Source organism: Pseudorasbora parva, chromosome 20, assembly GCF_024679245.1.
Source record: "Pseudorasbora parva isolate DD20220531a chromosome 20, ASM2467924v1, whole genome shotgun sequence".
Taxonomy (NCBI): Eukaryota; Metazoa; Chordata; class Actinopteri; order Cypriniformes; family Gobionidae; genus Pseudorasbora; species Pseudorasbora parva.
Genome location: NC_090191.1, coordinates 26,315,826 through 26,331,305, shown reverse-complemented (window position 1 = coordinate 26,331,305; position 15,480 = coordinate 26,315,826). Strand labels below are relative to the sequence as shown.

The 15,480-nt window shown below is 38.4% G+C and overlaps 1 protein-coding gene across 3 annotated transcripts; it reads right to left on the bottom strand.

Annotated features, from left to right (window-relative positions):
• Window positions 1–89: 89 nt before the first annotated feature.
• On the bottom strand, window positions 90–7,965 carry napepld (N-acyl phosphatidylethanolamine phospholipase D). 3 transcript variants are annotated; one of them, XM_067428222.1, is made up of 5 exons: window positions 7,886–7,965; window positions 5,579–5,813; window positions 1,298–1,944; window positions 1,111–1,225; window positions 90–435 (listed from the first exon to the last, which is right to left on the bottom strand). In XM_067428222.1, the coding sequence occupies exons 1-5, from the start codon at window positions 7,891–7,893 to the stop codon at window positions 304–306; spliced, it is 1,137 nt and encodes a 378-aa protein (XP_067284323.1). In that variant the 5' UTR covers window positions 7,894–7,965; the 3' UTR covers window positions 90–303. The 3 variants fall into 3 exon arrangements, with proteins under 3 accessions (XP_067284323.1, XP_067284322.1, XP_067284321.1); XM_067428221.1 differs by lacking the exon at window positions 7,886–7,965 and adding an exon at window positions 6,603–7,196; XM_067428220.1 differs by lacking the exon at window positions 7,886–7,965 and adding an exon at window positions 6,084–6,144.
• Between the last annotated feature and the right edge of the window lie 7,515 nt (window positions 7,966–15,480).

Here is a 15,480-nt window from a genome sequence, read left to right as displayed (position 1 = left end):
AGTGCTGATTACAACAAGGTTTACAGGTAAGATCTCACCTGCTCAATGTTCTTATAGCCAGCAGTTCTTCTACTGTTGTGAAACGCAGGTTACACTTACATGCTGTTTTATTGTGGGCATACCTGATATTTTCAATGACAAATTATATTAAACAAACTAGAAATCCAATACATTCATTTAGCATTAAATCCAGAGTCCAGCCACTGGATCAGCACAAATTTCAAAATGATTTATAAAAATGCAGCCTGTGTAAAGCATAAATCATGTAATGCATGTGTGTCTGCATACTTCATGGGTTTTAGATTAGCTGGAGGAGTGCGTCTCCTTGTGGTTGATCATCCGGGAATCTCCGTGATGAAGTGTGAAGAACTTATCTGGATTCAGTCCTTGATTTACCATAGCCTCACGCAAGCGTGCTGGAGGCTCAAGATAGTGCTGAGAGAGAGAGAGATAAACAGAAAGGAACACAATTTAAGTTATTTCAAAAACATTTTTTTAAAATCTGTTTGAACAGAAAACATTAAAACACTAACATATTTAAATGAACTGTTTTCTATTGTAATATGTGTTACAATGTTATTTATTTGGGATTTGGTGCTCAAGAAACATGCACATAACATTTATCAATATTAAAAACATTTTGTAATGTGTGTGTGTGTGTGTACGCAACAAAATAAACAAGAAATACAAAACTGCAATAAAAATACCTAATCCTAAATACTGAATTCCTAGTAGTTTACCAAGTGGGGCCTAAATAAAGGTCTGTAACAATGTGTTTTCTCCTCTTATTAATCCTCAGAATGACAAATATAATAACATGCATAACCCTACCCTCGAGACATAAGTACAACATAAGTTCTCTAGGCTGAATTAATCAGCTAATTGTAATCTGGAAGCCTGCTGAAAAATGTCTAAATGCCTCTGAGGGCGTGTCGAGCCTGAAGAAGCATGAGAACTGTAGGCACAGCACTGAAGCCTGACGCAATACAACAACAAAGACTGCAGCTGGACAGCTATTACACACAATCAGAGCAGTGACAGCTTAGTGAAAGCCTTTCACATTGAGAAAATGAACATGTGGGAGAGAGAGACAGACAGATGGGCTCATACCTCATAGGCTAAAGCAAATGTCCCCCAGTGAATGGCCAACGAGGTTTTCGCCTGAATGTCGATATGAATCTGAACAGCCTCTTCAGGGTCCACATGCTGAGACTTCATGATCCCTCTAAACAAGCAAGTAAAATCATTCACATCATTTTTCTAAAAAAGTAAACACACAGTTGTTCTTTAGTCTTACCTGGGCAGATACGCTCCGATCGGGATGGCAGCCAGGTCAAATGGTCCGAAACGTTTTCCAATCTCCTTAAACGTTGAACAGTATCCCGTATCTCCAGCAAAGAAGAAATGGCAATGGGGCCCTACGATAGTCCAGCTACCCCATAATGCTTTGTTGTCATCCAAAGGCGTGCGTTTGCACCAGTGCTGTGCCGGCGTGCAAAAAAAGGTGACATCCTCGTGCCCAGGAATGCGACTCCCCACCCACCAGTCTAGTTCTGTGACACTCTCACAGCCTGCCTTCTGCATCCATTCGCCCAACCCAAGCGGCACAAACCAGTGTAAACCAGAACCGAAGCGAACATTCAGCGCCGCCACAGAGTCTGCATCAAGGTGATCGTAGTGTGTGTGACTGATGACCACAGCGTCCAGGCGAGGAATCTGTTCTATGGTGCAGGGCGGGTCACGATATCGCTTTGGGCCGATGAACGCCACAGGAGAGGCTCTCTGGCTGAACATGGGATCAGTTAAAACCACCAGCCCTTCCATCTCTACCAGAACAGTGGCATGACCCAGCCAGGTCGCTCGCACAGATGGACCTGTCTGTCCGCACTGATCGGGCCTCTGGACGAAATACGGCTTCAGAATCGGCAGCACGCGGTCCAGAACCTGAGGATAGAAAACATTAAATGTTTTTTTAAAGGGATAGTTCACTTTTAAATTTAATTTTGATATGTTTTAGCTTTCCTCATGGGCATCCGAGATGTAGGAGTATAAGCCAGAACGCGCGAATGTCACAACAGGAAACACGCACGCGCGCCCTCGGATCAGTCGGACGTAGTGGTGTACAAGAGGTAAAAACTATATAAATACTGTTCGTTTTCTCACACAAACCGCTCGTTTCGTGTCTTAGGCCATCAGTGTGTACTTACGATGGGGGATTGCTTAATTTGGACTTCTCTGTGTGTGCTCTTTGAGGTGGTGACCATAGACCTGCATTATGTGAGGCATAGACAAGAACGGTTTGACCTAAAATGATCAAAATTGAAACTACTGGGGAAACAAATTCTCCTACATCTCGGATACCCATGGAGTAAGCTAAAACATATCAAAATTAAATTTCAAAGTGAACAATCCCTTTAATATAAACCTTTTAAATTACATTTTAAATAATGTTTATAATTTTGCTAAATGTAATATACATTTATAATTTATATTTTATACCCATGTATAAATGCATATTGAATTATAATTATGAATATATAATGTATATATAATAAATGGGTATAATAGTAAATATATATTATAAATTAATGAATAAATAAGTAAAAATGTAATTAAAAATGTATAAAGTAAATGGTAACACTTTACAATAAGGTTCATTAGTTAACAACATTAATTAACATAATAATGAACTGCACTTATAAAGTGTTTATATATCTTTATTAATGTTAACAACAGTTAATTCAACATTCAACATTTAATAACAGTTTAATAAAATCTTGTAAACATTATTTAACGCAATGTGAACTAACATGAAAAACCATAAACATCTCTATTTATATGAACTAACATTAACAAATACAGTAACAAATGTACTACTCATGGTTAGTTAATAGGGGTGACCCCGAATAGTCGAAGATTCGATGCATCGATATGAGGAGCCTGATTCGACCACCGATCTCACGGTCGAATTTTCGTGGGTGTTATGAAACGAGGATCATACCATTTTGGCAATATGGGGGTGCTCAATATTTTAAAGACGTGTCGCGACGCTGAGCATCGGTGTGCGACCCCTTTAAGGGCACTGAGCTTCACACCACGCCTTTACAATTATTACACGTTCAATGAGTGCACACCATAGACTGTAAAAAAATATGGACGTAGTGTCCGTGACGTCACCCATAGGATTCTGATAAGCCGTTCTGAAGCTTAAAGTATGGGCGAGCTGGGCGTTGCCATCTTGTGAGCGAGTCAACGCGTGTCACTCCCGGATAACAGAAAATGGGCAAAAAGGCGGGATGTGCGCGGAGCTGAGGTGACGCAATAACTATAGACGGCGGATAAATGGCTATCCACTTGTAACCACGCCCTTAATTATGCAGAACCTTAAGGCTTTATATAACGGAAACGAATGAGTTATAAAAAAATTCACCCCCCTCAGAGTTGTCATGAAGATCAAAATTAGCCTTATAAGCCAAAACCACAATTTGTACCAGGCTGTAAACATGTTTTTTTCTGCTTTAAAGTTGAGAATTTTAACATGGGGCTCAATGAGATTCTGCTCCCTTCTGGAGCCTGTCCCTAGTGGCCAGTTGAGGAATTGCAGTTTACATTACTTCCGTATTGGCTTCAAGAGAGATCGCGGTAGGTTGCCGCTTGGTGCACACACACCGGCGGCAGTATTCAGCGCCTGTCCGCGGCCACTCAGGAAGTTGTTTAAAATCCTACCGCACCACAGAGCGCTTTCGTGCAGCTCGTCTGTCAGTCAATTTAAAATTGAGCTCGCGTGTATATAATGTGCGCGTCTGGTGACGGTGTGAGTGAGATCCTGAGGTGCGTGGGGCTGAGCTTCGCGTACGTCTTCACCCGCTTTAGGCACAATTGGCTTCAGAACGTGCATGTAAACCCACTCAAAGTGTTCTTTTCCTCTCTAGGCAGGTATTTTTTTTAGGTTTATTTATCAAAATGTTCTTTTATATATTTGTGTGATGTTCTGTAGCCTATTTCGATCGCGGCTTTAACATGTTATGAGAAAACGGTTTATGAATGTTGATCCACCACATTACCTTTTAGGCTATTTAAACCTAAATAAGAAAGCCATTGTCAGTTCGTCTGTCAGTTAGCAGGCAGTTTTGGTCGCTTTATTAAAAGTTGTTGCTGTGTGCAGTGTGTAAAGGAAAATAAAAATAGTTTTACCCTTCTGCTGACAGGGTCATGCCCCTCCAAACCCATTTACACACACACATTCGACTATCGGTCGACCATAGAGAGATTCGACAATTCTGATTCGAATGTCTAAATCCTTAGTCGAGGACAGCCCTATTAGTTAACACATTAACTAATGAGACCTTATTGTAAAGTGTTACCAAATAGATATATAACAGTATACTGAAAAGCTTGTATTCTTTGGGGGGGCGCAAAAACCTTTCATCATTCAAAGCTTATAATTTTAAAACATTATAAAATTAAATGTCATATGCCATTTAGCTGCCATTTTTTCTACTTTGAAAGCTTCTATACCCCAGACTTTACAGACAAATAGAAAAGTACATTCTAAACATGTTTTACTTGTTAATGTTTAAATTCAATAATATTCCTGTTTTAAAGCACAGGAATGCTTTGTGTGATATTTCAGATTCCAGACTGCTGATTCAATGCATTGCTGATCAGTAACTCCTAAGCCCATAGGCGTAATTTACGGGTGGGACGGGTGGGACATGTTCCCACCACTTTTTTAAAACATCTTGCTTCACGGATGAACCTAACTAATACAAACAAAACATCTCTGGTTAACTAGAAGAGTATCATTTTGTTTGTTTGTTAAATAAGAGGCGATCTGGCGCTCATTGCCACTGTTATCAGAGGTGCAGTTTTCTCCCGCGGCTCATGCAGTTCTTCACACAGACGAGCGCTTTAATCTAACGCTTAACGCCGTTGCAGACACTTTCTATTTGTTCCGGTCAGATCACGAAACAAAATGCACAAAAACTGTCCCTGCTCTTGATGTACAACCACTGATGGTATTCGGTTTTGATGAGAGAAAAAATAGGCTACGAGGGCAGATTAGAAACGAGAACTTCTGACAAATTTAACAGACTAGACCAGGGATTATAAGCAAAGTGTGCAAATCTATATGCCTTTATTTACGTGAAATTTTTTGGCACAACACTATATTTTGTTTAGATGCAATAATTAAATGAGATCAATATCAATAAATGAACTATTTAATTGATTTCCGGACATCTTAATACACATTTTTCTGCAATTGTTATTGTACATATTTTACATCTGATATAACATTGTATCAGCATTCAGCAATGCTACCCCCCTTAATACGCCATATAGTGCATAACATATGCACGCGAAAAACTGCGTACCATATGCACGCCAAAGCTCATTTTGACGCATGAGCGCCCCTCATACGTCAAAATGAGCTTTGGCGTGCATATAGTACACAGTTTGTCGCGTGCATATGAAACGCAATTTATGTCCCACCCACTTTTTAAAACAAAGTCACTGATGATAAGCCGAGCATTAAATGTGTGTGTGTGTGTGTGTGTGTGTGTGTGTGTGTGTTCACCTCTTTGACACTGGGCACATTACTGTTGTTCTTTTCCGTAAAGAACAAGCGAGCCATTAATCTGTAGGAGGGGAACTGCCATGTCGTCCAAGGGTTTACAAAGCACCCACGGGAGTCCCGTCTGGAACATGTAACATCTTGCTCTTGTCTGTAATCCAACGGGAAGTTGTTCCCTGCAGTGACTAAAGGTCCCTCTGCCATGGATGCTCTGTCTGCAGTTGAACTGCACAAACACCTGTTAAAACATATTTGACCTACTTCAGAATAAAACAGGGTACATACAGGGCATATGGGTAATCTCATTTGCCTGCATATCCTCCCGTTTGCTCTGTGCACGATTTGCATTGCTATACAATTTGCTTTTTACACAATAAAGATAATTTCGAAACGTACCGTATGTATTTATCCTTGTGTATATACAACTTTTTAGGACAAGTCTGTAAACTCAAATTGGATTTATGCTGCCTCCATGTGCTATTGGAAAGAGAGCTATAATAAATCATACCTGACACAGCAGTAGTTCTCCTCCCCGCCACCATGTTTAAAGTGTATGGCACGCCCCTCCTCTGCAACGTTATTTAACTGCGATTAAAATTATGTCTTAACTTTCCAGTGGTTCATGTGCAATTTTCACCAAGGAAACTCGTATTTACGATCATTCCGATAGCACGTGAAGGCATCATTATATAGTCCAACTCAAATTTGGAATTGTTTAATGAGGCATATTCTTTTGAATCTGCCAGACAACCTTTATAAAACAAGCCAGTTTAAATGTGTACACATGTAACGTGCACTGAAGGAGTATGCTATATGTATCTAGCCAGAGAATCAAATTATATCACATCTGTATTATGAACATAATATACCTACATTAGGTGATAAATAATGATAAATCAATCTAAAGAGACAGAAAACTAGTCTATAACTAACCCGACAACACCGGGACGGATTATAAAACAGCATGTGTACGCTTGTGTCTATCATAAGCGGTGTGTGTGTTGTCAAACGCAGATATTCTACGTACCGTTGCCTCAGCTCTGCATGGCGCGATAGTCTAGAGTCCGTTTGTGTCTGGAGTGTCGCGAGCGCCGCACGAGCGTGCCTCTGATGTAAGCGCCACAGTAGAGGAGCTGATGGTGTATGAGCGGCCATAAGGGACAAAAGCCTAAAAACGAAACGCGCCCAAGTTTACCTTGCCAAGTTTCCAACCTATGTTTCACGGTCTATAGTGCCAACACGCGTAGTTTGATTAATATTAAACAAGCCATATGACAAGCATAAACAAACGACTCTGGTTTATAACATAAGCGTTAATTTCCGTTTTAAGACACTGAGCCCATTCCTGAACAGTTCAAAACGCCGTAACAATCGTGCGAGAATCGTAAACAACAAACTGCAAAAGACACCCCGGGTTGATGCGCGCGAAAACCCAGTTTTTTAGCCGATTGACTTGTTCCAGTAAGTTTGAAGTTGAACACCCACTCATCGATGAGCTTAAGCAAGGCCAGACTAGTTCATTTCTGATCCTGTGTCAAATCTGGTGCAGATATGCGTATGATTGTGAATATATCCAACTCTCTAACATGGCAATTATTGATTCATCTGACTTAGATAGAATATCACCCCGCGTAGTCTTTAGCATTCAGAGAACCTTACTATTTCCTTAAGTTAAATGCAGTTGCATTGTTTTACCACAAGAGGGCAGGTTTCAGCAAGTGGCAACACTGCACAAAAATATGTGAATCCGAATGATATTGCATGTTTCTTAAATATCTGCAAACATATTATGGTATTTTTATGCTTTAGTAGTCAAAAACGTACACCGAGCCCATTTAATACAGTGTGTATTAATGCTGCCTACGTGTTATCGGAAATGTAATTTCTTTCTGAAGTCGAGATTCATACTATTCAAATGTTGACAAAGGGCATTGGTGTCAATTTTTTTTTAAACTATGCATCGAGTATTTTCGATAAGCACGTATTTTGTTAGTTGGGCGTGGAGGAAAGCAGAAACCCGTGTTGTGTATAAATCAAGCAGAAGTATATTGATCAGTCAGTCCCACAGACTGTCCACATGTCGACTTGATTATATCTGAAATACCATTCGTTACCAGCAGAGGGAGGGAGAACACATTTGTGTGTTTCTTAAAAACGCATTACAGACAGCTTTATATTTTGGTTTACAGAATTAATTGAATTATTACTTAGGTTACCATCATTTTCTTATCAAAGAGGCAACCCTTCAAAATAGAACACGACGGTAACCTACACATTTACAAACAAAACACGAGATGAAATGAGAATTACCTGTGCATGAGCAGATCTCCTGGCTACACTCCATCATTACAGCGAATATCCACATGACCCAGCTCTCTATATGGTCCATTCTGTGAAGAAAAGACAAAACAAGACATAAACATAGGCTACATAAGCAATTTACATCGTATATAGTTTTCAATTGGACAATTTAACTATAGATGTTAATTTACTAATTTTTGACAAAAACAAACAATTTACATTTGCAGGGCTTCTGCGGATCTTAAAGTCCTATTTTAAGATCCTCTTAAATTAAATCCTAATGCAGAAACCCTGATTTAAAAAAGTTTGCTCTGTGGATTTAAAGGTGAAACTTTTAATTGATCCGGCTAATAAAATACATTAAGTAACTTAAAGACCGACGTTTAAAAATGGTGAAACTGAAGAATTGTAATGACATTACATTTTAGTGACATGTTTAGTGAACGTTTAGCTTATCATAGTGTCAACTGTCTGTAAATTTGATTTGAAAATACCAATTTGAATGGCAGCATATTTATGTTACTGCTGCAAATATGTCCAGTTATACACTTATACTGACGGTATCTGGAATAGGAAAATAATGAAGCCGCAGAACAACATCAGCAGCTTCCCACAACACCAATGCTTCTTTAACAAACACGACTATGACACGTATCTCCATGGGCGTAGATTACGCGGGGGACGCGGGGGACGTGTCCCCCTCACTTTTAATAAAATGTATTTTCGTCCCCCGCACTTTTACTGGGTCTCACCGATCCTAGTCGACCCGCTCTGAGCGGGATTCGAACCGGCGTTACCCTGTGCGGGGGCGGACAAGTTAACAGGGACGCTAAAGACAGCCTTCTCTTAACTCGGTTGATACCGCGCTTCTTGAGGTCAGGGGCAAGTGTATTTACATAGAAACCAATGTGAATACACCAAGATTTAAATTCAGAGACAAAAAATTATCTATGCATGACCTGTAATTTTTTCCAAATCTTAATATGAGGAGGGCGCTCTCACAGAAAGTCCAAAAGTGGATTCGTAATACCCAGTCACGCTGGAGCTGCAGCCATAGGCGTCGCTAGGCCCTTTTTAGGGGGGCTTCAGCCCCCCTAAACTTATGCCTCAGCCCCCCTAAAAAATATGTGATTAACCTTTAAAACGTATGAAACTGGCGGCAGGCTTCGGCTTCGTCCCGTTTTTTAGTCTGTCTCTCCAATCCGCAGCGGCTCTGAGTCTGAGCAGAGCGCAGCGCGCGTCAGAAGCAGAGGTGTGTGTGTGTGTGTGTGTGTGTGTGTGTGTAAATCTGAGCGTCATTGGTCTGTCACCGCTCGTCAATGTCAAAATATTTGATAAAACCAATCAAATCAGAGTAGGCGGGCTTTATGGTCACACAGAAACTGCTGTGGCTGAGCGCAAATTTTAGCAGAGCAACTCGACGTCAAGTAAGATAAATGCAGCTAAATTAAACATTCATGTTTGACAGCTTCTGCTTTAAGTCAGAAATCTTAATCAAAAGAAAAAAATATTTAGGCAAATGAATAAACTTGTTGTGTCTAATTTTTAGACATTTTTAACTGGAAATATGCCAACGTGATTCATAATGTAGGCCTTAACGAACAGAAAATATTAACAAAGCCATTTTCATCAGATTAGGCATTAGTTTAATAATGAATGTGTATATATTGTAAATTAATATAATTCTATTTGTAACATTCAGTAAATAAAAAAAAAAACATCAGCTTTTTCAGCCTGTATTGGGCATAAGATTAGTAGCCTAATGAATGTTCATACTGTGATTTTAATAAACTTAAAACTTTGATAAACAGTAAATTAACGTGTCTAAGAAAATTATTCATGAAACATAAATATCAGTATGTTAATATGTAAACCATATGTTCACTTTATTCACTGACGAAAACGAAAAAAAAAACAGTCAAAGCTCAGCGTTATGAAGAGACAGGGCAAGATAAAAACAGAGAAAACGAGAGATGTGGAGATAAGAAAGACAAATAATTTAATGCCCAGTGACATGGTTTTCAAGCTATTGTTATCAAATTTTTTGGCCTTCAGAACATCATAAAATGCTCATATGTAGATCATAGAAATCAAAATTTTCTCGGGGGACCATGTTAGAACCCCCTAACATTTGGGATCTTGGTTAAACCTGCCTACATTATTGGGTATGATAATTGCATGTACAGTATGGCCATGCATTAAGGTATTAATATTTGCTTTATAAGTAATGATAAACAGCCAATATCTTCTGGGTATGCATGTTTGTAAGCTATTAGTTAATAGCGCAATTTGGACCCTAAACTAAATAGTGTTACCATTTTTTCCACAGACCTACCCTCACTGGGGGCTGAGCCCCCCTAAAATAAAAATCCTAGAAACGCCCCTGGTGCAGCTGAAGGAAAACAATCGCTATGAGTGATGAAACGTGACGACGACAATCAGACGAGTGCGACAATATATGCTTTATGTGTGTTTTTCAAGCCATCTCAATGTAGGCTATTTATTGACAATAAAGTATCATATGAATAATGCGGCTTTTTAATGTTTAGTATCTTCTGCTCACCACGGCTGCATTTATTTAATCAAAAATATTTTGAAACATTATTACAAATTAAAACAGCTTTTTTTCCCTATGTGAATATATAGTAATTTATTCCTGTGATCAAAGCTGAATTTATCATCATTGCTCCAGTCTTCAGTGTCATGATCCTTCACTAATCATTCTCATATGAGGATTTCATAATCAAGAAACATTTATGATTATTATCAGTGTTGAAAACAGTTCCCAAAATGTTGTGGAAACCATGATAGCCTACATGTTATTTTTCAGGATTCTTTAATGAATAGAAAGTTCAATGGACAGCATTTATTTGCATTTATTAAATAAATTATCTAATTTGTAATATTACAAATATCACTTGTGATCAATTTAATGCATGTCTGATCAATAAAAGTATTAATTTCTCTCTTTTTTTAATTTTACCACAAATGTTTAGAAAATTAAGCATCACCATGTGCAGCACAACTGATAATAATCATAAATGTGTGTTGATCATCAGATCCTCATATGGGAATGATTAGTGAAGGATCACTGAAGACTGGAGTAATGATGATAAATTCAGCTTTGATCACAGGAATAAATTACATTTTACTATATATTCACATAGAGAACAGATGAGTTACATCAGAATATATATACTTTTTTTACATTGCATAAAATCTATGGAGTCTTAATGCAGAAGTGTTTGTAGTATATAAACCAATCATAAAATTGGCACAAAAAAAGAGAATAGGAGAATAATATTATAGATATTAATTATTGGTTATTGTTCAGCAGTGTATTTGATATCTTGCCCAATTAAAAGCAAGAGATGCGATAAATTATATTGGTCCAACAAGAAAAAAAAAAATGGTATTACGACATTTCTGTCCCCCTCACTTCTGAAAAGATGGCTACGCCCCTGCGTATCTCACTACTTCATCGATAGTGATTCATGGATTTTTCAACGTTGGACCTAAGTATAAATAAATGAAGATACTGGCGTTCAAACAAAGCATCATTCAGTTATTGTTTGCTGCTAACTTAGCTATTTGACAGAAGAAACGCGCTTTCTGTGGAAAGAGGGTGCTTACATTAAAAGTCTGTAGACACTGAAGTCACAGAGCTCTCGAGCTGTACATGCATAAAAACTTGGTTAAAACTGTTCAAACGTGGTGTTGTGGAGAATGTTTACAAGCGTCACGTTGCCAAGCAGCCATAGGTGCCAAGCTGAAAATGAAATCCACTTTCGTCCCTATTGGAGCGGATGTCAAAATGCACTTCAGTACCACTAGAGGAGTTATTTTATTTTACAGTCTTCTCTCGAGTCGTCGCTGGTGTGGTAGAACAAATCCGTTTGAATTATTTTACCGAGATTACCGTGGAATATTAAGTATTTTAAAAGTATTTCAAGAGATACACAAATGATGGCAGACAAAAATACATTTTTCAAACTTGCAATAAGAACAAAGTCGCGGTTACGTTCTCACATATCTGACTAATATTTCCAGTCCATATGATGTTCAGTAACTTGTGTAAAGTGGGGAGGCAGGTCATCATCAGGTCATCATCAGAAACAGATTTGTTATCCCACACGAAACACACAGCACAGAGTAATAGATCACAGATTTCTGATATCATCATCATGGGATGGGCAGATGAGATTTTTGCAGCCCAGCAGATAAACAGACCTCATCCAGGCATTTAGTGCTCAGACTAATCCACTTTATTTGAGCTTTATGACAATCTCTCCGTGTGGACATGCTTGCAATGCTCTCTAATCAGATTGGTCAAATATTTTTTCTCCATTTCAAGGTAACATTAAGCACATTCAAATGCTTCTAATATGCAGCATTTTTACATATTACATATTCTCCCTCACCAAAACGTTAAAAACAGTGCACATGGTAAACTGTACCACAATGTGGTATAACATATAAAAAGTAATTAGGATAATACAACGCATTTTGCATGACAAATCATATTATGATTATTATTATGAGATAAGAGCACAGAACAAGCAATGAAAATATGCATGCTCATCGCTTAGTAGAGAAAAGTTTTATTTAAAACTGATCAATTAACAAACAGTCAATATGATTGTTAAAGGTGCACTATGCAACTTTCCGTCCACTGGAGGGCGCCTATTCAAAACAAATGTGTAGTTTGATGACGCAAAGTGTGAGCGCAGCATCTTGGGAGATGTGGTCTTCACATCACAGCCGGTGGAAAATAGGACTTGGGCAGAAATCACGTTTGTGTATGCGGTTATTAACGTTACTGTAGTGTAAAGCAGAGCAGGACCGAGTGTTGTGATCCTGAGCACAGCTGCTGGAGCGATTGTTAAACAAATACCCGCCTCGCGAATACCGGGACTTTTATTATGGATGGGACACAGTCGACGGGCGCCTGCACTGATCCGCTCTTCCGGTTATGATTTTGAGGTAATGCAGCTTTGTTTATCATATTAGATACATTTAAGTGTGTTTAAAATGATGTTATGACGTTACTCCGTGCGTTCACTTGATCACACTGCTAAGAGTAAAGCACTCCTGCCAAATAAAAGCCGAAACCGAGGGTAGCGCAGATATGACGCAATTGACAGGCGACTCCCTCAAACACAATGCTGAAACGTCCCAGTTCTTAGTTAAAATAGCAATTTTCTCACAATTTACAAATAGTTGGAAAAATCTGGGATATTGTAGGTACTCAACTGAACAAAATATATAACACCGGCCGAGTGGTTTTTGGATATTTTACTGAAAAAATACTACATAGTGCACCTTTAAATGCCAACACAAAATAAATTAAAATTGATAATACAATGATTTAAATTTGTATTATGTGTAATCATTTTATTTTATATATTTTTAATCTTTATTATTTTTTTAAGTAATTTAATATAAATAGTAATTGTATATATTGTGTATATAAAATGGTGGTAAAACGATTAATTGGGATTAACCGCATCCAAAATAAAAGTTGCTATTTACATATGTGTGCATACTGCATAAATTATTGTGTAAATTTAAATACACAAACATGCATATGTATTTGTGAAAAATGTGTTATATATACAGTATATACATGCAAATATGTTTAAATATATACATGCATGTGTTTTCAAATATACATAATAATTATATGCTGTACACACATTATGTAAACACAAACTTATTTTGGATGCGATTTGGACGCAATTAATCATTTATATTATATATATATATATACAAACACACACACACACACACACTGAAAAAAATTATAAACGCAAAAAAAATGATATGTATTTGACACTCAAGTAGGTTAAAGGGTTAGTTCACCCAAAAATGAAATTTCGCATTCTCTCACAGCCACGAGAGTAGTTTTTGTTTGCAAAAAATAAATAAATAAATAACGACCCATATAGTGATGGGCCTATTTCAAAACAAAGTTTCAAACATTATGAATCAGCGTATTGATTCATGATTTAGATCGCCAAAGCCACGTGATTTCACCAGTTTGTCACGCAATCCGAATTCATAACCGATTGAAGTTTTGAAATCACTATATGTCATTATTTAGATTTTTTGCACAGAAAAACTACTCTCGCCGCTTCATAAAATGGTTGTAGGGCCACTGTAGTGAGCTGGGCTTTGTAATGACGTCTTTAGTATCTTTTATGGGTCTTGAGAGAGGAAATGACATTGGTGTCAATGGAGGCCTTTCTGAGCCATCAAGATTTCAACAAAAAAATCTTCATTTGTGTTCCAAAGATGAACAAAAGTCTTATGGGTGTCGAACGAAATTATGGTAAGTATTTAAAGAAAGAATTTTCATTTTTGGGTGAACTAACCCTTTAGGACGACGAACTGCAGTCAGGTCGATTCCCGATGAGGACAATAAGCATGCAGATGAGCTTCCCTGAGACAGTTTCTGACAGTTTGTGCAGAAAGTAGTAGGTTATACAAACCAATTGCAGCAGCTGTCCGGGTGGCTGGTCTCAGACAATTTTGGAGGTGAAGATGCTGGATGTAGAGGTCCTGGTATGGTTACATGTGGTCTGCGGTTGTGGGGCCGGTTGGATATACTGCAAAATTCTGAAACACCTTTGGAGATGGGCTTATGGACGGTAGAGAATTGAACATTTGATTCACAGGCAACAGCTCCTTACAGTCAGCATGCTAATTGCATGCTCCCTCAAAACTTGCAATATCTGTGGCATTGTGCTGTGATAAAACTGCACATTTTAGGCCCCTCCAGATGGAGACGCGTCTAGCTGTACACGTAAAAAATATCAGCGTTTTGTACAAACACGGATCCGGCATTTTGGGAGCACAAATTCAATATTTTTTGAAACCGGGTCCCAGAGTGGATAAATCTGAAAACGACACCCTTGTGTTTTGGTGTGTAGGCTACAGCCAATCCGTATATTCTGTGAAATGGTCATGTCATCACACCACGTCCGGCACGGTGAAAGACAAGAAGGCTATACAACTACTGGCACTGGGCATGCGCACATCAGTATTGCGTCATTTAATTACCGTATCTGCATTATTGTAAGGGTAGCTTTAGGGTTGGGGTAGGTGTAGGCGTTAAAGGGTTACTTCAGTGATTTAGCATTAAGCTTTGTATTTAAACTGGGTCATAAATGTTGTAGAAATGTGAGATTATTTTTGAATTTGGTGACTTCTAGACTGAGAAAAGACAGAAAATTTATTTTTGTCTCATGGAGATGAAAGATAAAAACTCCCAGAATGCACTTGCTTCGCTTCCCTACGAGGCCACTCCCAAAGTCATCGCTATTGGATTACTGGATCAATTGCCCACCGTGTTGATTTTCATAAAATCAGTTTAGTAAGAGAACAGACACTACAAATAAAACTGAATGTCTCTGTTTAATATAATGTGAGTGAGTTGTCGAGCGAGTGTCGCAGCACAAACACAGCAGGAGTCAGATTACATTCACCGTGATGAATGAGCTGAATGAGATCTCGTGATGTGAGCTGAAGTAATCACGGCTGCGGCATGTATTCACATTGTGTGTTCAGTCTGGCGCATTTTCAGTTAATGCCTTTGGAAGCTT

Coding starts and splice junctions, on each gene's coding strand:
- napepld (XM_067428221.1), bottom strand. CDS start 6,730: ATGGCCGCTCATACACCATCAGCTCCTCTACTGTGGCGCTTACATCAG. Junction 5,814..6,602: donor CATGCAGAGCTGAGGCAACG/GTACGTAGAATA, acceptor ATGTTTTAACAG/GTGTTTGTGCAGTTCAACTG. Junction 1,226..1,297: donor ATCGGAGCGTATCTGCCCAG/GTAAGACTAAAG, acceptor TTGCTTGTTTAG/AGGGATCATGAAGTCTCAGC.